Source organism: Drosophila subobscura, chromosome U, assembly GCF_008121235.1.
Source record: "Drosophila subobscura isolate 14011-0131.10 chromosome U, UCBerk_Dsub_1.0, whole genome shotgun sequence".
NCBI lineage: Eukaryota > Metazoa > Arthropoda > Insecta > Diptera > Drosophilidae > Drosophila > Drosophila subobscura.
Genome location: NC_048534.1, coordinates 24,658,513 through 24,679,330, shown reverse-complemented (window position 1 = coordinate 24,679,330; position 20,818 = coordinate 24,658,513). Strand labels below are relative to the sequence as shown.

General features: G+C 48.0%; 5 protein-coding genes across 6 annotated transcripts in view; 4 read left to right on the top strand and 1 right to left on the bottom strand.

Annotated features, from left to right (window-relative positions):
- LOC117900278 (S phase cyclin A-associated protein in the endoplasmic reticulum) overlaps positions 1 to 3,115 on the bottom strand; it is a 30,480-nt gene extending 27,365 nt beyond the window's left edge. Inside the window, exons 1-2 of the mRNA XM_034810590.1 lie at positions 2,488 to 3,115; positions 53 to 2,428 (exon numbers count right to left, since the gene is read on the bottom strand). Coding sequence (XP_034666481.1) covers positions 53 to 2,428; positions 2,488 to 2,656 — 2,545 coding nt within the window. The 5' untranslated portion in view covers positions 2,657 to 3,115. The remainder of the gene's footprint in view (positions 1 to 52; positions 2,429 to 2,487) is intronic.
- A 1,690-nt stretch (positions 3,116 to 4,805) lies between these two features.
- On the top strand, positions 4,806 to 5,374 carry LOC117900659. The gene is made up of 2 exons (XM_034811094.1): positions 4,806 to 5,174; positions 5,239 to 5,374. Exons 1-2 carry the CDS (start codon positions 4,886 to 4,888, stop codon positions 5,325 to 5,327), a joined length of 378 nt encoding a protein of 125 aa, XP_034666985.1. The 5' UTR covers positions 4,806 to 4,885; the 3' UTR covers positions 5,328 to 5,374.
- Positions 5,375 to 7,688: 2,314 nt separating this feature from the next.
- LOC117901853 lies at positions 7,689 to 9,325 on the top strand. The gene is made up of 4 exons (XM_034812805.1): positions 7,689 to 8,436; positions 8,489 to 8,658; positions 8,714 to 9,108; positions 9,167 to 9,325. Exons 1-4 carry the CDS (start codon positions 7,697 to 7,699, stop codon positions 9,245 to 9,247), a joined length of 1,386 nt encoding a protein of 461 aa, XP_034668696.1. The 5' UTR covers positions 7,689 to 7,696; the 3' UTR covers positions 9,248 to 9,325.
- Positions 9,326 to 9,368: 43 nt separating this feature from the next.
- LOC117901852 (coiled-coil domain-containing protein 170) lies at positions 9,369 to 13,797 on the top strand. Of its 2 annotated transcripts, none has more exons than XM_034812803.1 (5): positions 9,369 to 9,914; positions 11,136 to 11,261; positions 11,324 to 12,148; positions 12,213 to 13,100; positions 13,168 to 13,797. In XM_034812803.1, exons 1-5 carry the CDS (start codon positions 9,759 to 9,761, stop codon positions 13,753 to 13,755), a joined length of 2,583 nt encoding a protein of 860 aa, XP_034668694.1. In that variant the 5' UTR covers positions 9,369 to 9,758; the 3' UTR covers positions 13,756 to 13,797. The 2 variants fall into 2 exon arrangements, with proteins under 2 accessions (XP_034668694.1, XP_034668695.1); XM_034812804.1 differs by lacking the exon at positions 9,369 to 9,914 and adding an exon at positions 10,992 to 11,074.
- A 3,071-nt stretch (positions 13,798 to 16,868) lies between these two features.
- Positions 16,869 to 18,318, top strand: LOC117900396 (actin-related protein 2-like). Its single transcript, XM_034810750.1, is given in 3 exon segments — positions 16,869 to 17,005; positions 17,062 to 17,349; positions 17,352 to 18,318. Coding segments are annotated over 2 exon segments (1,212 nt in total). The 5' UTR covers positions 16,869 to 17,005; positions 17,062 to 17,081; the 3' UTR covers positions 18,296 to 18,318.
- Positions 18,319 to 20,818: the final 2,500 nt, after the last annotated feature.

The following is a 20,818-nucleotide window of genomic DNA, read 5'->3' as shown; positions in this document are numbered from 1 at the left end:
AGGAAGGATTAGTAATGGTTCCTGAACCCAATCAAAATTCGTAACTGCTTACATTCCACGACAGTCTCGATCGATGTGGTGGATCCATTATCCTGATCGTACTCCTTTTGCTGCTGCTTTCTCAGCGCATTCTTCTCGCTGCGCATGTACTCCTTGTGCAGCGATGTCATCTTCAGACCCGTCAGATCTGATTTCTGTCTTTTGATCGTGGAAGCTCGTGTGGCCGCATAGACGTTGGCTGTGGCCGGCAGACTGCTGCGTGCACCACACGCAGAGGCGGCGGGTTTCTCTTGCTGTTTCTCCTGCTGTTTCCTTGTGTTCGCTTTCAGTGGCGGAAAAGAGTTGACTTTCGCTTTGGCATTCTTGATCTCTGGTCGTGCTGCTGCCATCCCCGTTTTGGCCGTTGCTGCTGCCTTGCCTTTGGCTGCCTCTGTGCTGGCTGTTGTTGTCTTTGCTGTTTGCGGAATGGTTTTGCTTGCTTTTGCCCTTTGTTGCTGCTGTTGCTGCTGCTTCTCCTTGTCCTCCTTCTCGCGTTGCTGCTCGTTGAGCAGCGCCAGCGTGGGCAGACTCGCATAGCCCGTGGGCTGATTGAATCGATTCGCCCAGTGCATGCTGCTCCTTCGGCGATTCTTCACCGTCAGCCAGCCATCGTTGGCGTCTGCTTTCTGCTGCAGCTGCTTGGGCTCGGAATGTCTATCCTCCAGCTTCAGTGTGCTCCGCGAGCTGCTGAGCTGCTCATTGCTGGCCTTCAGGGTGGACGTGGAGCTGCCTATGTCCTCGCGGCTGCTCACCTTCGAGCTGCCCGCATTTCGTCGCTGTGGCGGTATCAGTGTGGTGCTCGAACGCTTGGGCAGCGCCTTGGAGAGCGGCGCACCCACCTGCTGGCTGCCGTTGGCCTTGCCATTCATTTCCAGCATAGTGCGGGAACGTGCCGACAGTCGAGAGGCCACATTGTTGGGCGGACCATAGCATTCAGTTTTGCTCGAAGGTCGCGGAGGTGGCTGCACTGTGGAGCGAGCAGTTTTGGCAGCAATCGGAGCTGCTTTAACTCCCCGACGAATGCCATTTAAACCGGCAGCGGGAGCGACAGTGGGAGCAGCCGAAGGAGCTGCTTTTGTGTGTTTCACAGGCGCCGCAGCAGTCTTGGCAGCTGCCGGCGCACTCATGCCCTTCTTCACCGGACGATTCAGCACACTGGAGTACTTCAGGGGACTGTTCTGGACACCGCTAACGGCTGCCCCCGTCGGCTGTGGTTTCTTGAACAAATCCGCCACTGGCTTCACCACTGTGCTGGGCGGTGTGGGCTCTTTGTTGGCCTGCTCGGCGAGGAGTGCATTCTCCATGAGCTCCAGCGAGGCGACAGTCATCTGCAGAGCTGTGGGTTCCGCCTGCACTTTGGGCGGCGGCTGTGGCAGAGCCTCCTCCGCAGTGCTCTCCGTTGTTGGCTCGACTGTCACTGTTTCTGGTTCTGATTTCGTTTCTGTCTCTACAGTTGCTGCTGGAATGGCTTGGTCTTTAGTGGCTGCTTCTTCAACTTCAGCGGCGGCTGTTTCTTCGTTCTCAGCAGCGTTCACTTCTTCTAATTCAGCTGCTTCTGCCTCTGCTTTGGCTGCCGCCGCTTCACGTTCCGCTGCCTCACGCTGCTCTGCCTCCTGCCGCATCTTTTCGCGCACATCGGCCAGCGTGAGATGCGGATCCTCCAAGTCCGTCTGTGAGTATTGAGTGTTTAGCTGCAAATATCCTTTGTCGCCACTCAAATCTAGAGGTCCCTCCGCTGGCGTCTCCATGGGATCGGACTGCGCCGACCCTTGTGTCGCACGCTTGTTGCTGGCAAACAACTCGCGAACATTCAGACGCATGGCACCTCGCGGCATTTGATCGTAGGCACGCAGCAGCTTCTTGGGCGACACCTGGCCATCGTAGCAGGGCGACGTCTTGCCCGACTGGCAGCCGCCAAACAGAGCGGGACTCGACTTTCCCGAGTTATTGGGACTGCAGAGGCTCTTGGTGCGCACTCGCGGCGTGGGATTGCTCTTGCGCACCTCCCAGGCCAGGCTGTGGGGCCGCTGCTGCAGCGGACGCGACTCATAGTCCCACGACACCTTGAACCACTCGCTGAGTGCCTTGAAATCCCGCACATAGTTCTCCAGCACTAGGATTGTCTCTTGGCAGCTGGATATATTCTCGTAGCACTCGACAGTCTGGTAGATCTCGTTCACAGCTCGCTGCAGGTTGCCGAAAAGCAATGCCCAGTAGCGTGCCTGCAGCTCGGACTTTTTGTCACGCCCCGTGGAGGCGCTGCGCACGCGTGGACCCGAGACATTGTGCTCCGCGGACTTGATACGCACCGAGGGCGATGTGGGCGACTGACAACTCTTGGGCGTGCCCAGGGGGGATTTGGGCGGGGCCATCGGTGGCTTGCGGTAGCCTGAAAGAGAGAGAAAACTATTAGATATCAAGTGTCCAAATAGAGAAGATTCCACATACAGTCACCGTTCATAATGACGCCTCCGCTTGTTGTGGTGTCGCCGCCAGCACCCGTTCCGCCTCCGCCTCCGCTGGCCAACGAATTAGTGGATGTCTCGTCGCAAAACTGGTAGACGAGCAGATTCTTCGCCTCTCGCCCCTCCCGACTCAATACCTCTCGCATTTCCATTGTCTCTTGCCAAAAGCAGCGCAGCTGGCGTGCCGCAACACGGCGCGTCCCACGCAACGGACCTGCAGCTGTTCACGCAACTTTTCCTTCTGGCCTCGCCAACAGGTTAGAGGAGCCTCTGCGCGTTGGCCACCACTGCCGTACGCCTGAAACACTGCCGGAGAGTGAGTTTTTAATTGATTATTCTTTGCTTCTGCGGATTTTCGGGTTTGTTATGTCTCTACGTTGTAGTTGTAGTTGTATTTCGCAATGCCAGCGGCCAGCAGGCATCTTTGTTTCAAAGGCGGCGGCCGACAACGAGGCTGGCGCACATGCTAAACCGCACTTTATTGTCAATTTATTAAATTTCCCTCTCTCCCCACGCACAACACAGTGTTTTTGACCAAGTTTTAATGAGGAAAACAGTTTTAGAATTTTATAAACCAAAAACCGAGAATATGCAGCCAGCGCCAGCTGAGCAGTGTGACTGCGGAACTATCGATAAGATATACCGAAATATACCCTTGCATTTTCAAAATATACTGTAAATATACCGTAAATCTTAAATCATTTTCCTTGATTTTAAGTTTCTGTTTGCTATTACTAGCTAGTTAGGAGTCTACGCGCTTAATTAATAATTTTATCGGATTGATCAATCAATTCTCCACAAGATTGGTTAGTTTTCACGACTTTCTTGTATTGGAATCTTTACAACTTAAGTTTAAAACTAAAAAGGTCAACCAACAAAAATAGCATCAAACGTTACGTATTGCAACGTAATTGACAATTTGTTGTTTGTCAACCGGTAGGTATGGGCAGTTTTATACCCTATTTCCATAAATTAAATCTCCAGCACAGATTAAATTGTTATTGCATTGATTGGAGCCTGAGATTTCTAGCATTACCTCAATTCCAGGATATCCTTCCCACTAGGGGAACTAAATGTAGCTTAATATACCTTAAGCGGTCACCCTGCAGCTGAGCCCGATTTGGGATGCGATATTTAACTGCTTGGACTCAAATTCAACGATAGGTATGCTCATCAGCCGGTTTCAAAAGTGCGCGCTAACAAAAGCTGCAGCTGTTTTTAAATAGTTCGCGTAATGCAAAGCTTTTCAGAATTGTTTTTGTCCGTAAGTGAGACCTGCACCGCTGCGCGCCTGCTACTATTCCGGTCTAAATCTAAATGATGCTGCTCATTGCTCTTGTTTGTTCGAATTGCCTTTCTCACTTCCCACAATTAATAGAATGGTTTTTTTTGTTGCTGGTGTATATTGTTTATATTAAGTTGTTGCAGTTTTAGTACAAGTTGACTGAAGCTGCCACACTTTGAGTTGTGTTCACTTTGATTTTTCATATTTTAACTTAGATTCCGTAAATTAACATTTTATTTATGACTTTGAATGAGTGCAACTCGAGTTAACCAACACTCATCACCTTTTCGAATTCAACAAACTGTTCACCGGAAAGCCCAATTGGAGAATCGCCAATCAGAAAACTCACTTGAGCCACACAATTTCGATTCATGGACTCTAAATAACAGGCTCGCAGCAAAACCAGCAAACATGTGTGTGTGTACGTTTCTGATTTTGTATGAGTGTGACTCATTTGCTGCTCTTTGTGTGTGGGAAAAAGTTTCTTTCGCAAGAGCGAGCTTTTTGTTACACTGAAGGAAAGTTAACATAACTTGGCAATCAAAACAGGAAACACATCTTGCGCAAGGTCATGCATGTGCAACAATTAGGTTTATATTTCTCGGTGGAAAATGTACAATACATTGCTAGAATTTATGTGTGGTGTGTTAAATGCATTGCAATTTCGAGCAGTGCATAACCAATGAGCTTGCGTTTCATATTTTTGAGCAATTATATTGCGACGTAGATAAACTTTTGAGCCTTCTCATACCTCTCATACTATCGAGTATTTGGAGGGGTTGCTTGTTTTGGAGTGGAGCAGCATTTTGACAATTGAGTGAGTGGCGAACCACATGCTCCACTTGACCCCGTTCGAGTGCATTTTTTGTTACCTTCGATGAGTTCAGGCGACAGGATAGCAGCAATTTCGAACAGAGCCGATCCAGGCGGAATTTGCCGAAAATTCCACTCGACACATGACCTTTCTCTGACATTAGCTCTACCTCTACCTCCATCCTCCACGCTCTCTCTCTCTCTCTCTCTCTCGCTGTATGCAGCTCACTCACATGTAGAGAGCGATTCTTTGTGGGCAAGAGAGACGGCAAGACCTTGTGGGATGCCTGGAAACATGAAAAAATCCTTGAACATATTGATGAACCAGGAGTGCAGTAGTCAGAGCTGCATCATGAGTCGCATTAGCCGCAATCGAAGCAAGAGGAACAACTACAGAGCAGAGCAGAGCAGGGGACTGCTGCAGAGCAGAGCAAAGCAGAGGAACGAAACGGAACGGATGAACACAGATGGACCATTAGAAGAAGCGGATGAGGGAGGCACCGCAGCGGAGGAAGTGGCTCTCGAGTTGTGTCTGGTTAGACATTCTCTGCCAGTTAACTCAAGGCCGCACAGTAGGACTTGAAATTTAATTTTAATCAAACTTGGAATGTCGTAAGATTTTAGATTTCTTTTTAGTTTGCGTTGCAGTTATCTTTCGATTCTTCTTCTTCAAAAATGATTCAGTACTTTGGCCTGCAAATGCTCTCTGCTCCGCTGCAATATAGCCTTCAGATAACCGCCAATCTAGTGTCGACCATTGGAAACTTTCTGCTGTGCCTATGGCTGCCACCTTTGAGGCATGCTTAGCTCATGCGGTATAGTTTTCGCTGGATTTATATGCTCCATACATATTTGATAATTTTTGCTTATGCCATCCACAGTGCCTGCAGAAACCTTACTAAGGAGAGGCCAAGTGCTGGTCAGGTTGCAGATGAAGCCAGACCTGGGCAAAGGAATGTGCAGACAACAGACGGACGGCCGCATGAAGAAGATGTTAACCCACAGGCGGCGGATGTGTCCAAGCAGCAAGGGACCACGAGCAGGACCCGGACCAGTCGTTCCCCTCCGCTCAGAGGGAAAGCGGCAGGCACAGCGGTGGGGGCTAAGGCCCAGAAGAAGCGTAAAGAGCAACAACAGCAGCATAAGCAAAACGACCAAACTAAGAGATGAAGGAACGAAAGAGTACCAACGACAACGACCCTGGGAGCAAATTCAATGCAATAACACCAAAAAAAAAAGCATGCAGCAAAGATAACTGCAACGCCCCGATTTGGATATACTCTTGCAGCAGTAAATAAAGCCATTGCCATCTTTCCGTAAATTAAAAATTAAATTATCTTAAGAAATAGCGTTGGAAATTAGAAGATTTCTTTATGCCGATGCATTGCAATAGTTTTGGTGTAAGTCATCACATTCACTCTGAAAGTGTATCAAAAATGTGGCTGCGTTGCGGACAACTTGCGGTGTGTGTTTATGCTCATCTCTTCTCTGGTCTGTTCTGTGTGTCTGTCTGTCCTCGGCCTGTCTGTCCTCTCTTCAGCCTCCTCCTCCACCTCTGCTGCCGTTGCCCCTTCTTCGTCGACGGCTGTGTGGGAAAATTCAGGCCGTGGGAATTACATGTGAAATTTCGATGGTGTGTGCGAACAGGCGAGCAGGAACGACAGCAGCGCGACAGCAGAGAACATGCAGAAAAAGAACGACAGTCAGCACAGCGCAGACATACACCCTGACCACTCTGTCCCGTCCCATTCCATCCCGTGTCATTCATTCCCCAGCGGACAGAATTCTAGGCAGCGGGAGAGACACACAGCATTATGCTCTCTTGCTCTCTGGGTGTGTGTGTGTGTGTGCCGGTCCGTCCCTTATGTTGATGGAGGCTCGTTCCGCCACGCGGTGTTTGTGCAACATTTTGCGGCAACCGCAACCAGCGCGCACAGATTTTAACGGAACAATTTTGAATAGGCGAACAGGCCAAAGAGCAGGTCGATCCTGGTGCAGCATGTTGCATGAGTTGGTTGTCTGGTGGACGCACCACACCACTACCTACTACCTCCTCGAAATTGATTATCCGCAGAGTCTCGGAGCGCGAGAGCCAAGTGGAGTTGGCCTGCCAGATTTTTTTTTCAGCTAACAAAGGGCCCGGCCTCGGCGCACTGACAAAGCACAGCCAAATATGCAGCAGCCGGGGCCCGCCTGAGGCCATCATTAGGGTAGAAGGTTTCGTTTCGATTAGAAAATGCAGCAGGAACGCAGCAAGCTGCAGCAGGTAAACACTCCCGTTGCCAGCCATTGTCTCGTCGTTCCCCATTCCTTGTGCCCATTCCCATTGCCAGTCCCAATCCGTAAAGGGAACAAGCACAGCAGAACGCAGCAAAATGAAACAAAACAACGAACAAAAGAGAATCAGGGAACACGCTCAAAGAATCGGGGATCGTCGACCTCGTGGATACTCTTAAGGTGAGTTGGTTTTATAGTGGAAGTACAGAAGGGAAATATTCTATCGAGTGCAAACAAATTTCAGCATGCGTGTTAAGTGCACATGGATGCGTATGTAATTATCTGTTTTCCAACAAAACTTTATTCTAGAAAGTTTTCGCACTAAAACAATCCTTTAACACGATTTTCCACACCAGCCAATATCCAATGTATGCAATTAGCTGTGTACTCAGAGGTGCGTGCATGCGTGTTTCCTTCTTCCAAAACTTTACACCCAAACCAAAAGACTCTCTTCAAAAGCAGAGTATAACGAGCCAACTTATGTTGTGGCCCTTTCTGCTGAAACAGAAGAACCAGCGGCAACAAGAACTTCTTTATTTATAGCCAGCCCAGAGACATGGGGGAATAATGGGAATGGTGGGGTAAGGAATGGGGTGTTTCGGGAACAACGTCGGGAATGGCAGAGGCCAAAAGAAGATGGCAAGAACTTTATAAACTGTCGTTGTAGTTGTGTCAAGAACTCGAACATGTTTGAGAATTTTAGAGTGTGAATCATGTGCGTACTTTTGATACCCCTTAAAGTATGGCAGAGAATATAAATTCCAAAAAACAAAGCAACATTTTCTGAATTTTAAACTAAAAATCGACACATCCAAACATGGAAGCAAACACAAAACAGAAACAGGATACACAAATGCAGGAAGAAAAGAGTTTAGAAGTAGAGGACGAGGCCAGAAGTGCAGCAGGAGGAGGAGGAGTGGTGCAGCCTCCTTTGGGCGATGGTGTGGAATTGGTATCCGTGTACAATGTACCCTTTCCATTGCCAGAACAAACGATTCCCGAGCTCTGTCGCGATGAGTATCTAAAGAACATTCTCCTGCCCTACCGCACAGTGGTGGAGAAGAGAAAGCGCACAGAAGACTCCCGCGAGTTGCTGTACCTCGACGATGATGGGCCCGAGAAGACGCCCGAGGCATTGGCCATCAAGCAGATGATACGACAGACCCGACTGTGGTCCACCCAGCGCTCCAAAGTGGTGAGCATCATCCAGCGGCGCACCGTGCGGCTGTACGAGTTCGCGTTGGAGTGCCAAAAGGCGTCCGTTGACTTTATGCTGCCACGCCTGCGCAAGCAACTCGGACTCTTCAGCAATCCCTGGCCCGGGGAGATCAACGAGATGCCGAATAATCTGTTTAACTGGTCGGTGGACTACTTCATGCAACGTTTGCATGTCAATCAGTTGTATCTGGATGTCATACAGCGGGAGCGATCCAGCAGCGACTTGGATTGCATCAAATTTCGCACGGATCTGCACGAGATAATATCGCTGCTGCAGGAGGTCAGAGATGACTTTATCGATGGTCGCGATATATGCCAATATTCCATGAGATTGATTCAGTGAGTAGGCCAGTTAATTAGGGATTTTTGGTATACATTTTCTTGCTTTTAGTGATGCCAAATACATCACCAACTCGGATTGGATTAATGACATTAACAAGGCGCGACAGCTGCAGGAGGAGCTGCAGTACAACACCTTCACCAATCATGGCTCAAGAAACTACAGAAGGAGCACCGTTGATCGTCAGTCGAACCTGAAAATTGAATTCGAGCATGAGCAGGGTAATCTTACCCTTTCCATTCCATCTCTTTATACTCTAACTCATCGTTCCCCCAGCTGTTGGACCCATTGATCTGCGTTATCGCATCAATTGGATGCACAGCTGCATCGATCAGAAACTGATGAAACTCACGGGCAAAGAGGATCTCTTGGAGAAAGAACTGAATGAAGTTAGGACCCACATGAAGCAGGACGCACTGGTGCACAATACGGCGGAGCTCGTGATCGCCAATCAGGCTGCATCGTTTAAGACTCAAATCAAAGAATGGGAAGATAAGCTGGAAACCGATCTGGAGAATGCCGAATTGCTGTGCAGCCAAACCAGCAACAACTTGCAAAAGGTCAAGGATGATCTTGTGTTCTACAAGGAGCAGCAGGAAATGTACAAGCAGCGGATAATCGAGGTCAGAGCACAAATCGAACAGGAGGAACAGGAGCGCATACAGGAGACGGTAACTAACTTTAGTTGAAGTAACTATAACTATGGTAATTTCCATACAAATTTAACAGGAAAGACGCGCCTTTTCCTTGTCTCAAAAAACATTGCCAAAGCAGAAACGACAATCAAAGGATAAGAAAAAGAAATTCTAAAGTCATTCAATCAATCAATTGTATTTATGTTGGCAACCCAAACAAAATAATCAACAAATAATCATAGAAATATGTACACGAACTTAACCCTCGAGCCATGAACTTCGAACTCAAAGAAGGGGTTGTTGGGGTGGAGGGTTGTTGGTTGTTGCTAAACTTAATTCAAACATTTACCAAATTCATTATTTGTGCAGACAAATGAAATTACAGGCCAAAACCGATTTGCGTGCTTCGATATTGAAATTGCAGTTGCACAGAACCGAATTATGTGCAATTTAGTCACCCCTAGTAACACACCCATTAACCCCCCTCCCCACCTTTCGGGGTGCTCCTCTGTATAGTTATTTTATGCACCTGGCAACCGTGAAAGTTGCCGCATAACTTTGCTAATGTTGTTGCCAGGCTAAGCATATTATTTACGCTTAGAAAATAGAGGAATATTCTTAGAAAATTTTCACAGGCTGCACACAACGGCTGGCCAACAGTCGGATTCAGTTTTTCCCCCTGCATAATGCCTACAAATCCGCGTCCCACTACCAATGGCAATACCACCGAGGATTGGCAAGTGTTTGAGCTCTTGTGCGGCACTGGAAACGGATCTGCCTCGGGACAGCCACAGATGTCTACGATATCGCCACCAACACACAGAGTGCCAACCGCCTACCAGGTGAGTCTCTCTAGTCTGTCGCAAATCGTGTGCCAAATTGCCATGTAACTGCAGAGATTTATGTGCTTTAGTTTAATGTGAAATTCGCAATTGAATGACAATTTTCCCTGCTCGCCCCCACCGAGTCTGTGTTGTTTGTGTGAAATTTATGCGGTTGTTAGGCGAAATTGTTTTTGTTGTAACTAATGATAACATTTAAGGGTGGGCTGGGATTTGCATAAAAGCGGGTGACAGTGGGGTGATGTGACATGGGAGACCATAATAATGAGAATGAGTTATTTGAGAGCTAAATTATGGTTAGATTTTCGTTAAAAGTCTTTCAGGGAAATCTTTCTTTTGCCTCAAAATCCCTTGAATATTAAGCACACTCTGAAGCATTTCTCTATCCCATAACCAAACCCTTTTGCCACCAATTTCCACTCACAATCAATACACCTCAAAGGAAAGTTTTACCTCCATAATTCCCTTTGACTACCCAAAGCCCAATCTTATCGGACATTAAACACATTTTCAGTTCCCATTTGTCTGGCTAAAAAATCGACCCCTCTGCTCCTCTGAAAGTGCAGACAATTGGCCAAAAGTTGCACACCTCATTTTCCGTTTCCGGCCAAAAGCGAACCATTCCACAGTGTGCAGCCGAAGCCCAGCCATGGCGTGTCGTGTGCGTGTGAGTCCCTCGTACCCCGCGTGTGTATTGCATTTGACTCCGCCACTTGCCATGTGAATGACCCAAATAACAGGCAAACAAACTGCAAAAGTTTTCCTCCGATGTGTAAACGTGGCTAAGAGTGGAGCTGCTGCCATGCTGCTGCTACCCTCCGCCACTGCCACTGCCATTGAGCTCGTTTTCACTTGCGACCCCCAGCCAGTCATCCCCGGATCCGTGGAGCATAAATCGCGAGCATTGTGTGATGTTATGTTGAGGTAAATTCCGAGGGCTGCCCAGCAGTTGTTAGGCAAAAAGGTTGTTAGGCTGCAAGCCAGGAAACCCAAAGGCTGCCCCGCGACAAAGTTTCAGTTGGTGCGCGACTCTGGGCATGACTAGTTGGTGCTGGTTCTGCAGAGGATTATAGTTAGCTAGAAACATGCCCAGTGATAATCATTTGCATCACCATCATTTGGGTTTGAGTGGTGGCATGTCGCCGCATCATCATCATTTGGTAGGAAAGAAGGATAATCCCTGAAGCAAACCTTAACCATTGATTTGTAAATCTTTCCCAGTTGGACACATCATGCGGCAGTGCAGGAATCACCGTCACAGAGCACCACCACGGCTTGGATATGACCACGACACTGCGCAGCGAGCTGGCCGCAATTTCCTACAAAAAGGAGCGGCTCACAGGAGAGGTAAGCACTGCCAGATGCACCCCCAAGCACGCAGCAATCAAAGTTTGTTCTTCTCCCCACAGCTGGCTGAAACCCGCAGCGCCTTGTGCTCCAAGGAGTTGGAAATTGAGAACCTTCGCTCGCAGGCCGCACGGCAGACCGCGCTCATCGGCTCGCTGCAGAGTCGCCTGCAGAATGCCGAGTCCCGCGAGCAGGCGGTGCAGGCGCGTTGCGACTCCACCATCAACACGGTGCAGCGTGAGAAGCGCAGCTCGGATGAGCGCAACAAGGAGCTCATCTGCAAGATCCAGCACCTGGAGACGCATGTGGCCAACGAGGAGTCGCAGAAGGAGCAGGCCAAGTCGCAGCTGCACGAGCTGCTGCGTCGCCTGAGCATCAGCCTGGGCATGGACGTGTGCGAGGGCAACCAGAACTCGCATGCCACACCCGAGTGTGTCGTGTCGCGGGCCGAGGAGGTGATGGTTGAGCTGCAGCGTGCCAAGGCCAAGATCAGCTCCACCTGCGACACGCTCAGCTCCTGCGAGAACGAGTTGCTGAATCTCAAATCGCTGGCCAACATCGAGAAGCAGCGACTCTCCGCACAGCTGGATGGGGCAGGCAATCACAATCACGAGCTGGAGGGACGCTGCAGGCAGTACGAGCGGGATCTGCAGATCCAGAGGGATCGCCTGACCGAATCGGAGATCAATGGGGAGAAGCTCAAGGAGGAGCTGCGTGGCTTCGAGTCGCGTTGCCATCGTTTGCAGAACAATCTGGACAGAACGCAGGGCGATCGTTTGCAGTTTCTGCGTGGCTTGAGCAATCTGCTGAATGTGCCCGAACCCTGCGAGACGTTGATCAAGGACAAGCTGAGGGAAACACTCAGCGAGAATCAGGCGATGCATGCGGTGGGTTCTTGTCTTTAATCTCTCTCTATTCCCTGACTAATTCTATTACCTTTCTGCCCCTTAGCAAATGCATTCGCTGCGGGATCAGCTAACCAGCGAACATGAGAAACTCAAGGAAACCCAACAATCCACCGAGTGTCGCCTGCGTTCGGGCGAGGCGCAAAAGTGTGAGCTGTCCGAGCGGCTGGAAAAATGTCACGCAGAGATTCACACTCTCCGCAAGGATCACATGGGCCTGTCGGAGTTCCTGCAGCGTCTCGCGAGTGCCTTGAACTGGAGCGAGTGCTCCGCGCCGCCTGCTTTAGGCGCAGACACCAATCTGATGGCCGACAATCTGCTGGAGCGTGCGGAGCGTCTGACGGCGCATTGTGAGCACGAGGTGGCCCATCATCATGGACACCATCATGGACACTCGCCCGACAAGGGCTGCTGCGATCACGGGGGACACGGACATGGCCATGGGAAGCTCAGGAGGGAGCGATCCTGCCATGATATTCCCCTGAAGGAGAGCAGCAGCGTCTACAATCTGCAGCGTCGTGTGCGTGTCCTGCGGGAGCAAGTGCAGCGTAGGGATCTCCACCTGGAGCTGCTGCGTCGCAAGCTGGCCATCATCGAGGATGGAGCACGAGGCAAGTGCATGCTCCAAGGCGAACGCGATGATGCCGTGTGTCGGGCCAAGAAGGCGGCCAAGCAGGTGGACAAATTGAGCGCCCAACTGGGCGATGCCCGTTCCCAGATAGCCGAGGTCAAGGCCCAGCTGGCGGAGGCCGTGGAGTACAAGATCACCTCGCTGGAGCGTGCACGAAAGATCGATGAGTTGTCCACGCAGCTGTGCGATTTGGAGGACGAGAAGACGCGACTGCTGTCCCAGCTGAGTGCCATGAAGGAGCGCATGAAGGCCGCCTGCGAGTCCAACCAAAATCGAAGATGTCGCGATGAAGCGTTGATCAATGTGAGTGGAAAGACTTGTCCTTTATTCGAAAATCCTTCTGTAGTATAATATTTGTTTCTCCTTCCAGTCCATGCGCGACGATGTCAATCGCTTGAGTGCTCAGCTCTCGGATGCCAATCAGCGGCTCTCCCATCTGCAATCCTTCCGCACCTCGGTGGCTCGCACTCTGCATCTGAGGGATCTGCCGGAGACGGATCTGCTGCATCGTTTGCAGGCCTTGTGCTCGGCCCATCAGGAGTTTACGCTGCTCTCGAAGCGCTTTGAGACTGCCTCACCGGTGGGCGATCATCCTTGTCCGCGCTACGATGATCCTGTGCCGCCTTCGAACCACTGTCGACCGCCGCGGGAGCTCAGCTCGCCGCCGCCCTTCCACCACAAGACCACACTCCATCCACATCCACATGCCAGCGGGGAGCATCATCATAGTTCGAGCAGTCACATCCACAATCATCATGGCACCAGGCATGAAGCACATGGAGCCCATGGCTCCCATGCGCGACGACAGCGCAGCAAGAGCCGCGATAAGCGCCTGCACGATGAGTGCTTCGACACGGATGTGCATCGCAGGCATCATGGCTGCAAGGATGAGCTGCTGGGTGCAGGTTCCGGCGGCAGCTGCGACGATGATTATGACTTTAAGAACAAATATTGCTAGGAGTCCCCAGCCACCCACTTCCTTCCACTCAACCAACTCCACATTCGAGTGCGAAGCGAATCATTCAATGCATTTATTGTGAACCTTCGGGTGTTTTATTTTTGTCTTCAATAAATGAAAGATTTTCTTGAGGCGGTGGATTATCTTCGGGAGGTTTCTAGGGGTACTTTGAAGGAGAAAATATCTGGGAAATACTCAACCTCTACTGAATGCTAATGTTTGTGAGAAGAGTCTATGAAATTATCTTCATTAACATTTCTTCAATGGATTGGGTAAAGTTCCCTTTTGCAGATTCTTAGAAACATTCATAAATGTAAGTACTCCCATCGTAGTTGACTTTTCGTATAGAGTTTCGAGGAAATAAATTCGAGTAAGATATTTCCTATCTCTGTTTGAAAACCTAGACCCCAGAACGGAATATCCAAATCCAAACAAATTTGTACCCACTCAAAAGCTATAGAAAATAATCTTCAAAATTCTGTTCGTCATGTTCCTTGGTGTATCACTTATTTTAATGACCATATACGTGCTTTATTTTTATATAATAAATCCATCTTCTTTATGAGGTGAAGATCAGAAGGAATGAAGTTCAAAAAGATGCGCCTAACGAGGATCCATGCCATTAACATAGTGGCAAGTATTTTATAATAGTTAAACGGGGTATAGTTTTAATTTCATGGATTAGTTTGCTTTTTTGCGATTTAACAAATATTTGTTTCATATTTTCTGCTCATTTCTGTTCAAATGAAAAATCTCAAACTAGTATTCCACCCATCAGTCACACTGGCGCCACGGGCTGCCTGGGAAGCTACTGCGCACACAAGACAAAGCTCGCAGCTATGGCACAATTAGTAGCTACCAAAACTGCCCGCACACTGATAGAGGGAGCGCTGCACCCGAAACTGAAATTTGAATAGCAGCAAACGATTTTTGTGGCATCTGCATGGAAAATTGGATTTTTATGCTGGCATGCAGCATGACCACATAATAATTTGTAGATATCTATAAAGATAGAACCTCCTTCGGGCATTTCCGTGCAAATTTATGGAAGACATTCTTGATAGCAAGTCGGTAAATGGATTGGATGCAACTTTGTTGCAGAGCAAAACGCACAGAGATCGGGTCGCTCAACTGCCATAAACCCATTCTCCACAGGCAGGGGCTGCGGCTGAGCCTTGGTTGATTGACTTCTCTTGTTATTAAACCGACCAAACACCCCGCCCGCTGCTGGACAGTCGACCCCCCTCACTTTTCTCATGAAAATTATGCAAATGGCAAAAAGTGTCAAACGCATTGTGGTGGCTGGCTGGTGGCTGGCTGATGGACCCCATCATGCAGGCCTGTCAAATAAATCAAATTTGACTACAATCCCAGCCCGGTTTGGCCAGCCCATTCCAAGTTCAGTGGCGCTGGAGCCTGGAAATGGGCGATTAATCAAGAGTTCAGTAAACGCTTTTCCGAAGAGTCACTGCCAATGGAGATGCATAATTTTTGCATGTGGAATTACACAACACGTGAGCTGGAAGTACTGCCATCATTTAACCAAATGAAGACTGCCGCACAGACCTGCCACAGACGTTGCACAGACGACAAAGACGAAGACGACTGTCAGAGCAATGAACTTGGAATTCTCTTGCCGAGATCGGCTGGAGCACGCTTGACTGAGCGCAGACACAGCCAAGGGGCAAGGAGCTGCAGCAGTCAGAACAAACCAAAGAGGCAGCAAACATGTTTGGTCTGGTGGGGTGGTGGCAGGCAGCCCCACAACTGATTGCCACATGTACGAGAATGCGACTGTGTGTGCTGCCACATGTGCTGCCTGGCTTGTCTCTGGTTCTGGTTGATCTTGCCACATGGCTACGTACGTACAGCGGGGCGCATATTCGTTTCGCAATTGAGTTCCTTCTGGCTTCCAACAGGTTTAACTCTTTGATCTGCCCACCTTCCTTCTTCTCTCTCTTTCTGTGGCGACTTTTGATCTTTCGCACAAGCAGGATTGGAGAGGTGGAGCTGCAGTGGAGGAGGAGATGCGCCCATTAGACCTGGGCAGAGTCACTCAGGTGTGGCATAAGCTACAGGAGAAGCTCCAGCACTGCAGGCAGGCACTGAGGATGAAATAGAGGAGCAGACACACAGTCCAGAGCCCAGAGCTGGAGCCTAGCCCATAATTAATATTGTTGTAAATTTGATTTAACACTTCATGGCCGAAACCAGTTGGCCAAAGAAGTCAAGGAACTTCATTTAGATGCCACTCCGGATGCCACTCTAAGGAATGTATTTTCCAGCAGCAATGGATTTGCCTTCCCCTTTGGAATTCATTAATTAATTTACACCACGTGCAATTTGCATTTGGTTTTTGCCATTAAATAGTGTAACAAAAAAACTGTAACAAATTAAACATTGTTTGCATGGTAATTAATTTAAGAGATTAAATGCAGCCCCAAAAGCCCTACACAAGCCACATTCAAATAATAATATTTTCAGTTAACGCAATTGGAATTAACAAATAAATTATTTCCCTTGCCCACAGGACCATAAACGTTAATTATGGAATAGATGCATTTTATTTTATTTGTAATTTATTTTTGCCATTTCTCGTGTGTGGATTTTCCCAGCTAACTTTTGGTCTGCCCTGCCTCTGACTCCTTCAATTTTCGAGTCTAATCAACTCAGTTCAGTAATCAAAGCAAAAGTGCAACCACCCAAAGGAAAATTCTAAAATCAACAGTAAGTATTGGGGGCAAAGTGTCTGTGGTATTGATTAAAAATGTGGATTACTATTTTTGGCCAATTCAATTTAAATTGGCATTTGTATGGCCACTGGACTAGGGCTAAGGCAAGGTAGTAGGAGTGTCACGGAGTTTAAATTGGAGTCCGGAAAGACTGAAAGGATATCTGCTTGTAGGGCTTCAATTTCCAAATTTGTGCTTTTCCTTACAGAAATTTCATTTATTTTCTGCTAAACATTGGAATTTTTTTTCTTTTCAACACTTTTGACTGCGGGGCCGATATTTACTAAGGTCTGAGATGCCGTGTGATAGTTTTTTGTTATTGTTATCGATATATATTATTGACGTTAGCCAACACTAGCCTGAACTTTTTCATATTTTCTTCAGGAATTAAATTAAATTAAGTAAATAAATACTTCTAGGCAACTACTCTGAGTCTTTCGAACAGCGATTCACATTATTCGGCGAAGAATTAGTCGAGGAACAGCTGAACATTCTATTAATTACTCCCAAACGAGCTCGTAAGTTTTTGTAAAATGTTTTCTATATCCCAATCGACTTTCAATTAGCATTCCAGCGAAAAAGTAACACCTCAAAATGGACAGCAAAGGTCGCCACGTAATCGTCTGTGATAATGGCACGGGATCCGTAAAGTGCGGACTGGCTGGCAGCAATTTTCCCGCTCACATTTTTCCCTCAATGGTGGGGCGTCCCATGCTTCGTGCTCTAAATAAAATCGAAGTGGATAACCTGCAAGTGGACGATGTGATGGTCGGCGATGAGGCACTGCAGCTGCGCTCATTGCTTGACTTATCCCATCCCATGGAGAATGGAGTGATACGCAACTGGGAGGACATGTGCCACGTGGGGACTACACATTCGGGCCAAAGAAGTTGGCCATTGAGCCGACAAAATCCAAGATACTGCTGGCAGAGTCGCCCATGATGGTGGCAAAGGATCGGGAGCTGATGATTGAGTTGCTCTTCGAGCAATATGGCTTCGAGGGCATCTACATGGCCCCCCAAGCGGTGCTCGCGCTGTACGCCCAGGGTCTGATGACGGGCGTGGTGATCGATGCCGGGGACGGCATGACGCACATTTGCTCCGTCTACGAGGAGGCTGCACTGCCACATTTGACCAAGCGGCTGGAGGTGTCCGGTAGTGGCATTACGCGACATTTGATCAAGTTGCTGCTGCAACGGGGTTACGTGTTCAACGACTCCGCGGACTTTGAAACGGTGCGTCTGATGAAGGAGAAACTCTGCTACATTGGCTACGACATCGAGCAGGAGCAAAGGCTGGCCGTGGAGACCACAGTCCTAGTGGAGTCCTACAAGCTGCCCGATGGTCGTGTCATCAAAGTTGGAGGCGAGCGTTTCGAGGCGCCTGAAGCTTACTTCCAGCCGCATTTGATCGATATTGAGGGTCCTGGCCTGGCTGAAATGGCCTTCAATGTGATCCAAGCAGCGGACATTGACATGCGTCCAATGTTGTTCCGTCATATCGTGTTGTCGGGAGGTTCTACCATGCTGCCCGGGTTCCCCACTCGACTGGATCATGAGCTGCGGAAGTTGTTCCTGGAGCGAGTGCTGCAGAGTGAAGTGGAGCAAGTGCCCAAGTTTAAGATACGAATTAAGGATCCACCAACACGCAGCTATATGGTGTACACTGGTGGCTCTATTCTGGCTGAAGTGACTAAGGATCGGGAGGAGTTTTGGATGTCCAAAGAGGAGTACGAGGAGCAGGGCGTCAAAGTGTTGGACAAGCTGAAAAAGAGTGTTACCAAGAAGGAGAAAACTAAGCTGGATTGAAATAAAATAAACTTAATGGAAAATCCAACGGGATGAGGGGAAGTTCCGTCATTTATACGACACTGAAACAGGGTTCAGTTGAAGTTTTTCTGCCTAAGTCTGAGCAGTGAAATACATTATCTTTATGGGTCAAAATCAGAGCAGTGTCTCCTCTTCAATGTCTGCACCTTTGGATAGTTCTTTGCTGTCTGAAACTAGGACACAATACATATATGGAAATGCCATAGAAATGGTAATGTGGACAAGAAAAATCTCAACTTGACATCACACGCGTGTGCAAAGGCCAAAGCAAATATATGCCCAGGCGGGTGGAGAGAGTGAAAGGAGCCAAGAGAAAGGTACCAAGTCGCAAGTAAGGCAGGCAGGAAGGTCACAAGTGCCTTTGGTGTCGTCTCGGTTCGGGTTGGGGCATCAAATTGTTTACAAATACAGAACACGCGTTGAAAAGCTGCCATAAAGAATGGCTGGGTAGTCCTCCGGGCAGCGACTTACCTTCTTCGGCCCAGGCATTATCTACATGTACATTTTCTTTCGAACTTAATGGTTTTTTCTCTTCTTTTTCTCAGCACAAAAGATTTCAGTAGCAACATCATCGTCATTATCATCATCATCATCTGGGTGGAGTGCCTGACTGGCATCTGAGATGATTTTAATGCTGTTGATTGTGGGTTTTCGGATTGACAGTTTTGCCTTCCACTAGTGTGTGTCTATCTGTAGCTGTATCTGCATCTCCCCTCCCCTCTGTCTTTGCCGTTACGTACCGAGTTTTGGACGAGTTTTAGCTAAGCCACAAGCTTCCGCTTATTGTTTGTTGGTAACAATTAAGCCTCACTTTTGCGTCAGTCAACTAAAATAATCAAAATGTTTGCGGCTCACCCAGGCACCCACATGCACCGAGAGTACAAGAAACATTCACCCAACCCTATAGGCGATGCACTGAGGAAATGCATAGTTGTAGAGTACTAATGGAACAACTGGGCAACTTTGGAAGCTGTTTTTTAACCCTTTTATATTATGTAAGCGTTCAAAAACCATTGGAATCGTAAAAGTAATAACGGCATTATGGTAACAGTTACTCTGTCTTTACATTTCCATACAGAAATGTTCATAAATCTCTTTGAATGTAGCAAAAGACGCAAAATCTAAGCTGTTCGGCGAGCAGCAGCTTTAACAGAGCTGCAGCTCTGTTAACACCACCCATGTTAACAGCCCATTAGTGGTCTTCCTTAACAGACCGCTATCGCTCTTCGTTAACAGCCCGCTACCGCTCTTCATTAACAGTCTGCTGTCGCTGCCGTTTACAGCTTACTGTTGCTGCACGCAGCTCGCGCTCAAGCCCTTAAGCAGCTTGTAAGCTAGAAAAGATTCTTATCTCTAATGTAAACAAATCGCACCACAACTTGTTCTTCGCTTTCATCGCATATTCACACTTCAACTCCAGTCTCAAATCAAAAAGGTGTTAAAGCATGAAATTAAATTCCCAATTTTAATCATTTTATTTCAGTGTAGGAATGCCCCTGCCCATGTGTGCTGCGTGTGTGCGTGGGATCGGGGTAATCTTTGTGTTGAAACCGAAAGCAAATGCAATTTGGAACATTTTTCCTCTATTTTTCTGCCAGAGTTTAGATTTGAGTTGAAAGCTGGGCGGGTGCTGGTTGCCGGTTGTTGGTTGCTGTTTGCTGGCTTTGTCCGTGAATTTGCATGTTTTGCCATGGGTGCTGAGTTCTCCTGAGTTCTGATGCCAGGCAGCTGCAGCAAAATCATAGAGGGGATTTGGATTGCTTTACTATTAGCCCCCTGGACCCAGACAATGCCATCAAAAATGCAGCCGCATGCAGGGCAATGGCTAATACACACACACAGATGTACACACACACACACACACACACATATGTACGTTGAAAGTTGAATACCAAATCGCATTTTTCGGGCTTAGCAAGTTTTTGATTAAAAACATTTTGGGTTTTTGGTATTGGAATGGACTACGTGTATGATGATGAGCTTTGCTGGTGGGTAAGGGTGAGCGGAAAATGAATGGGATTAAGTTCGAAAAATTGCAAAATACAAACGGAGTGGGGAAAACGATTAAAATTGAATGCCAATTGAGGGTAGATCGGGACTGCTATGGGTAAGTGGAGACTTTTGGGAGTATTTTAGGAGCAGTGATACTGGTTGTCATATGAAAAACAGCAGCAAAACCCTCGATAAGCATTGATTTAATGAAATAAAAAATGGGTTACAGAAACCACGCACCCAAAGCAACAGATTCTTAATTTTTCTATAAAAAAAAGTGACAAAGAGCTGACCCAATAAGAGACTGATACCCTCCATAATTACCTGCAATGAATGAACTGTGCTGTAACCCATTTCTCTGGCATGCAATGCTTTGCCATTGTTTTTGAGTTTAATCAAGGTCGCCCATTAATTAGACTTTCAGTTGTGGGAATTTGTGGAAGTCAACTGCAAATGCCTTCAACTATTGTGTTACCATTGCATCAGGGAACGGATTGCTGGGATGCTCAA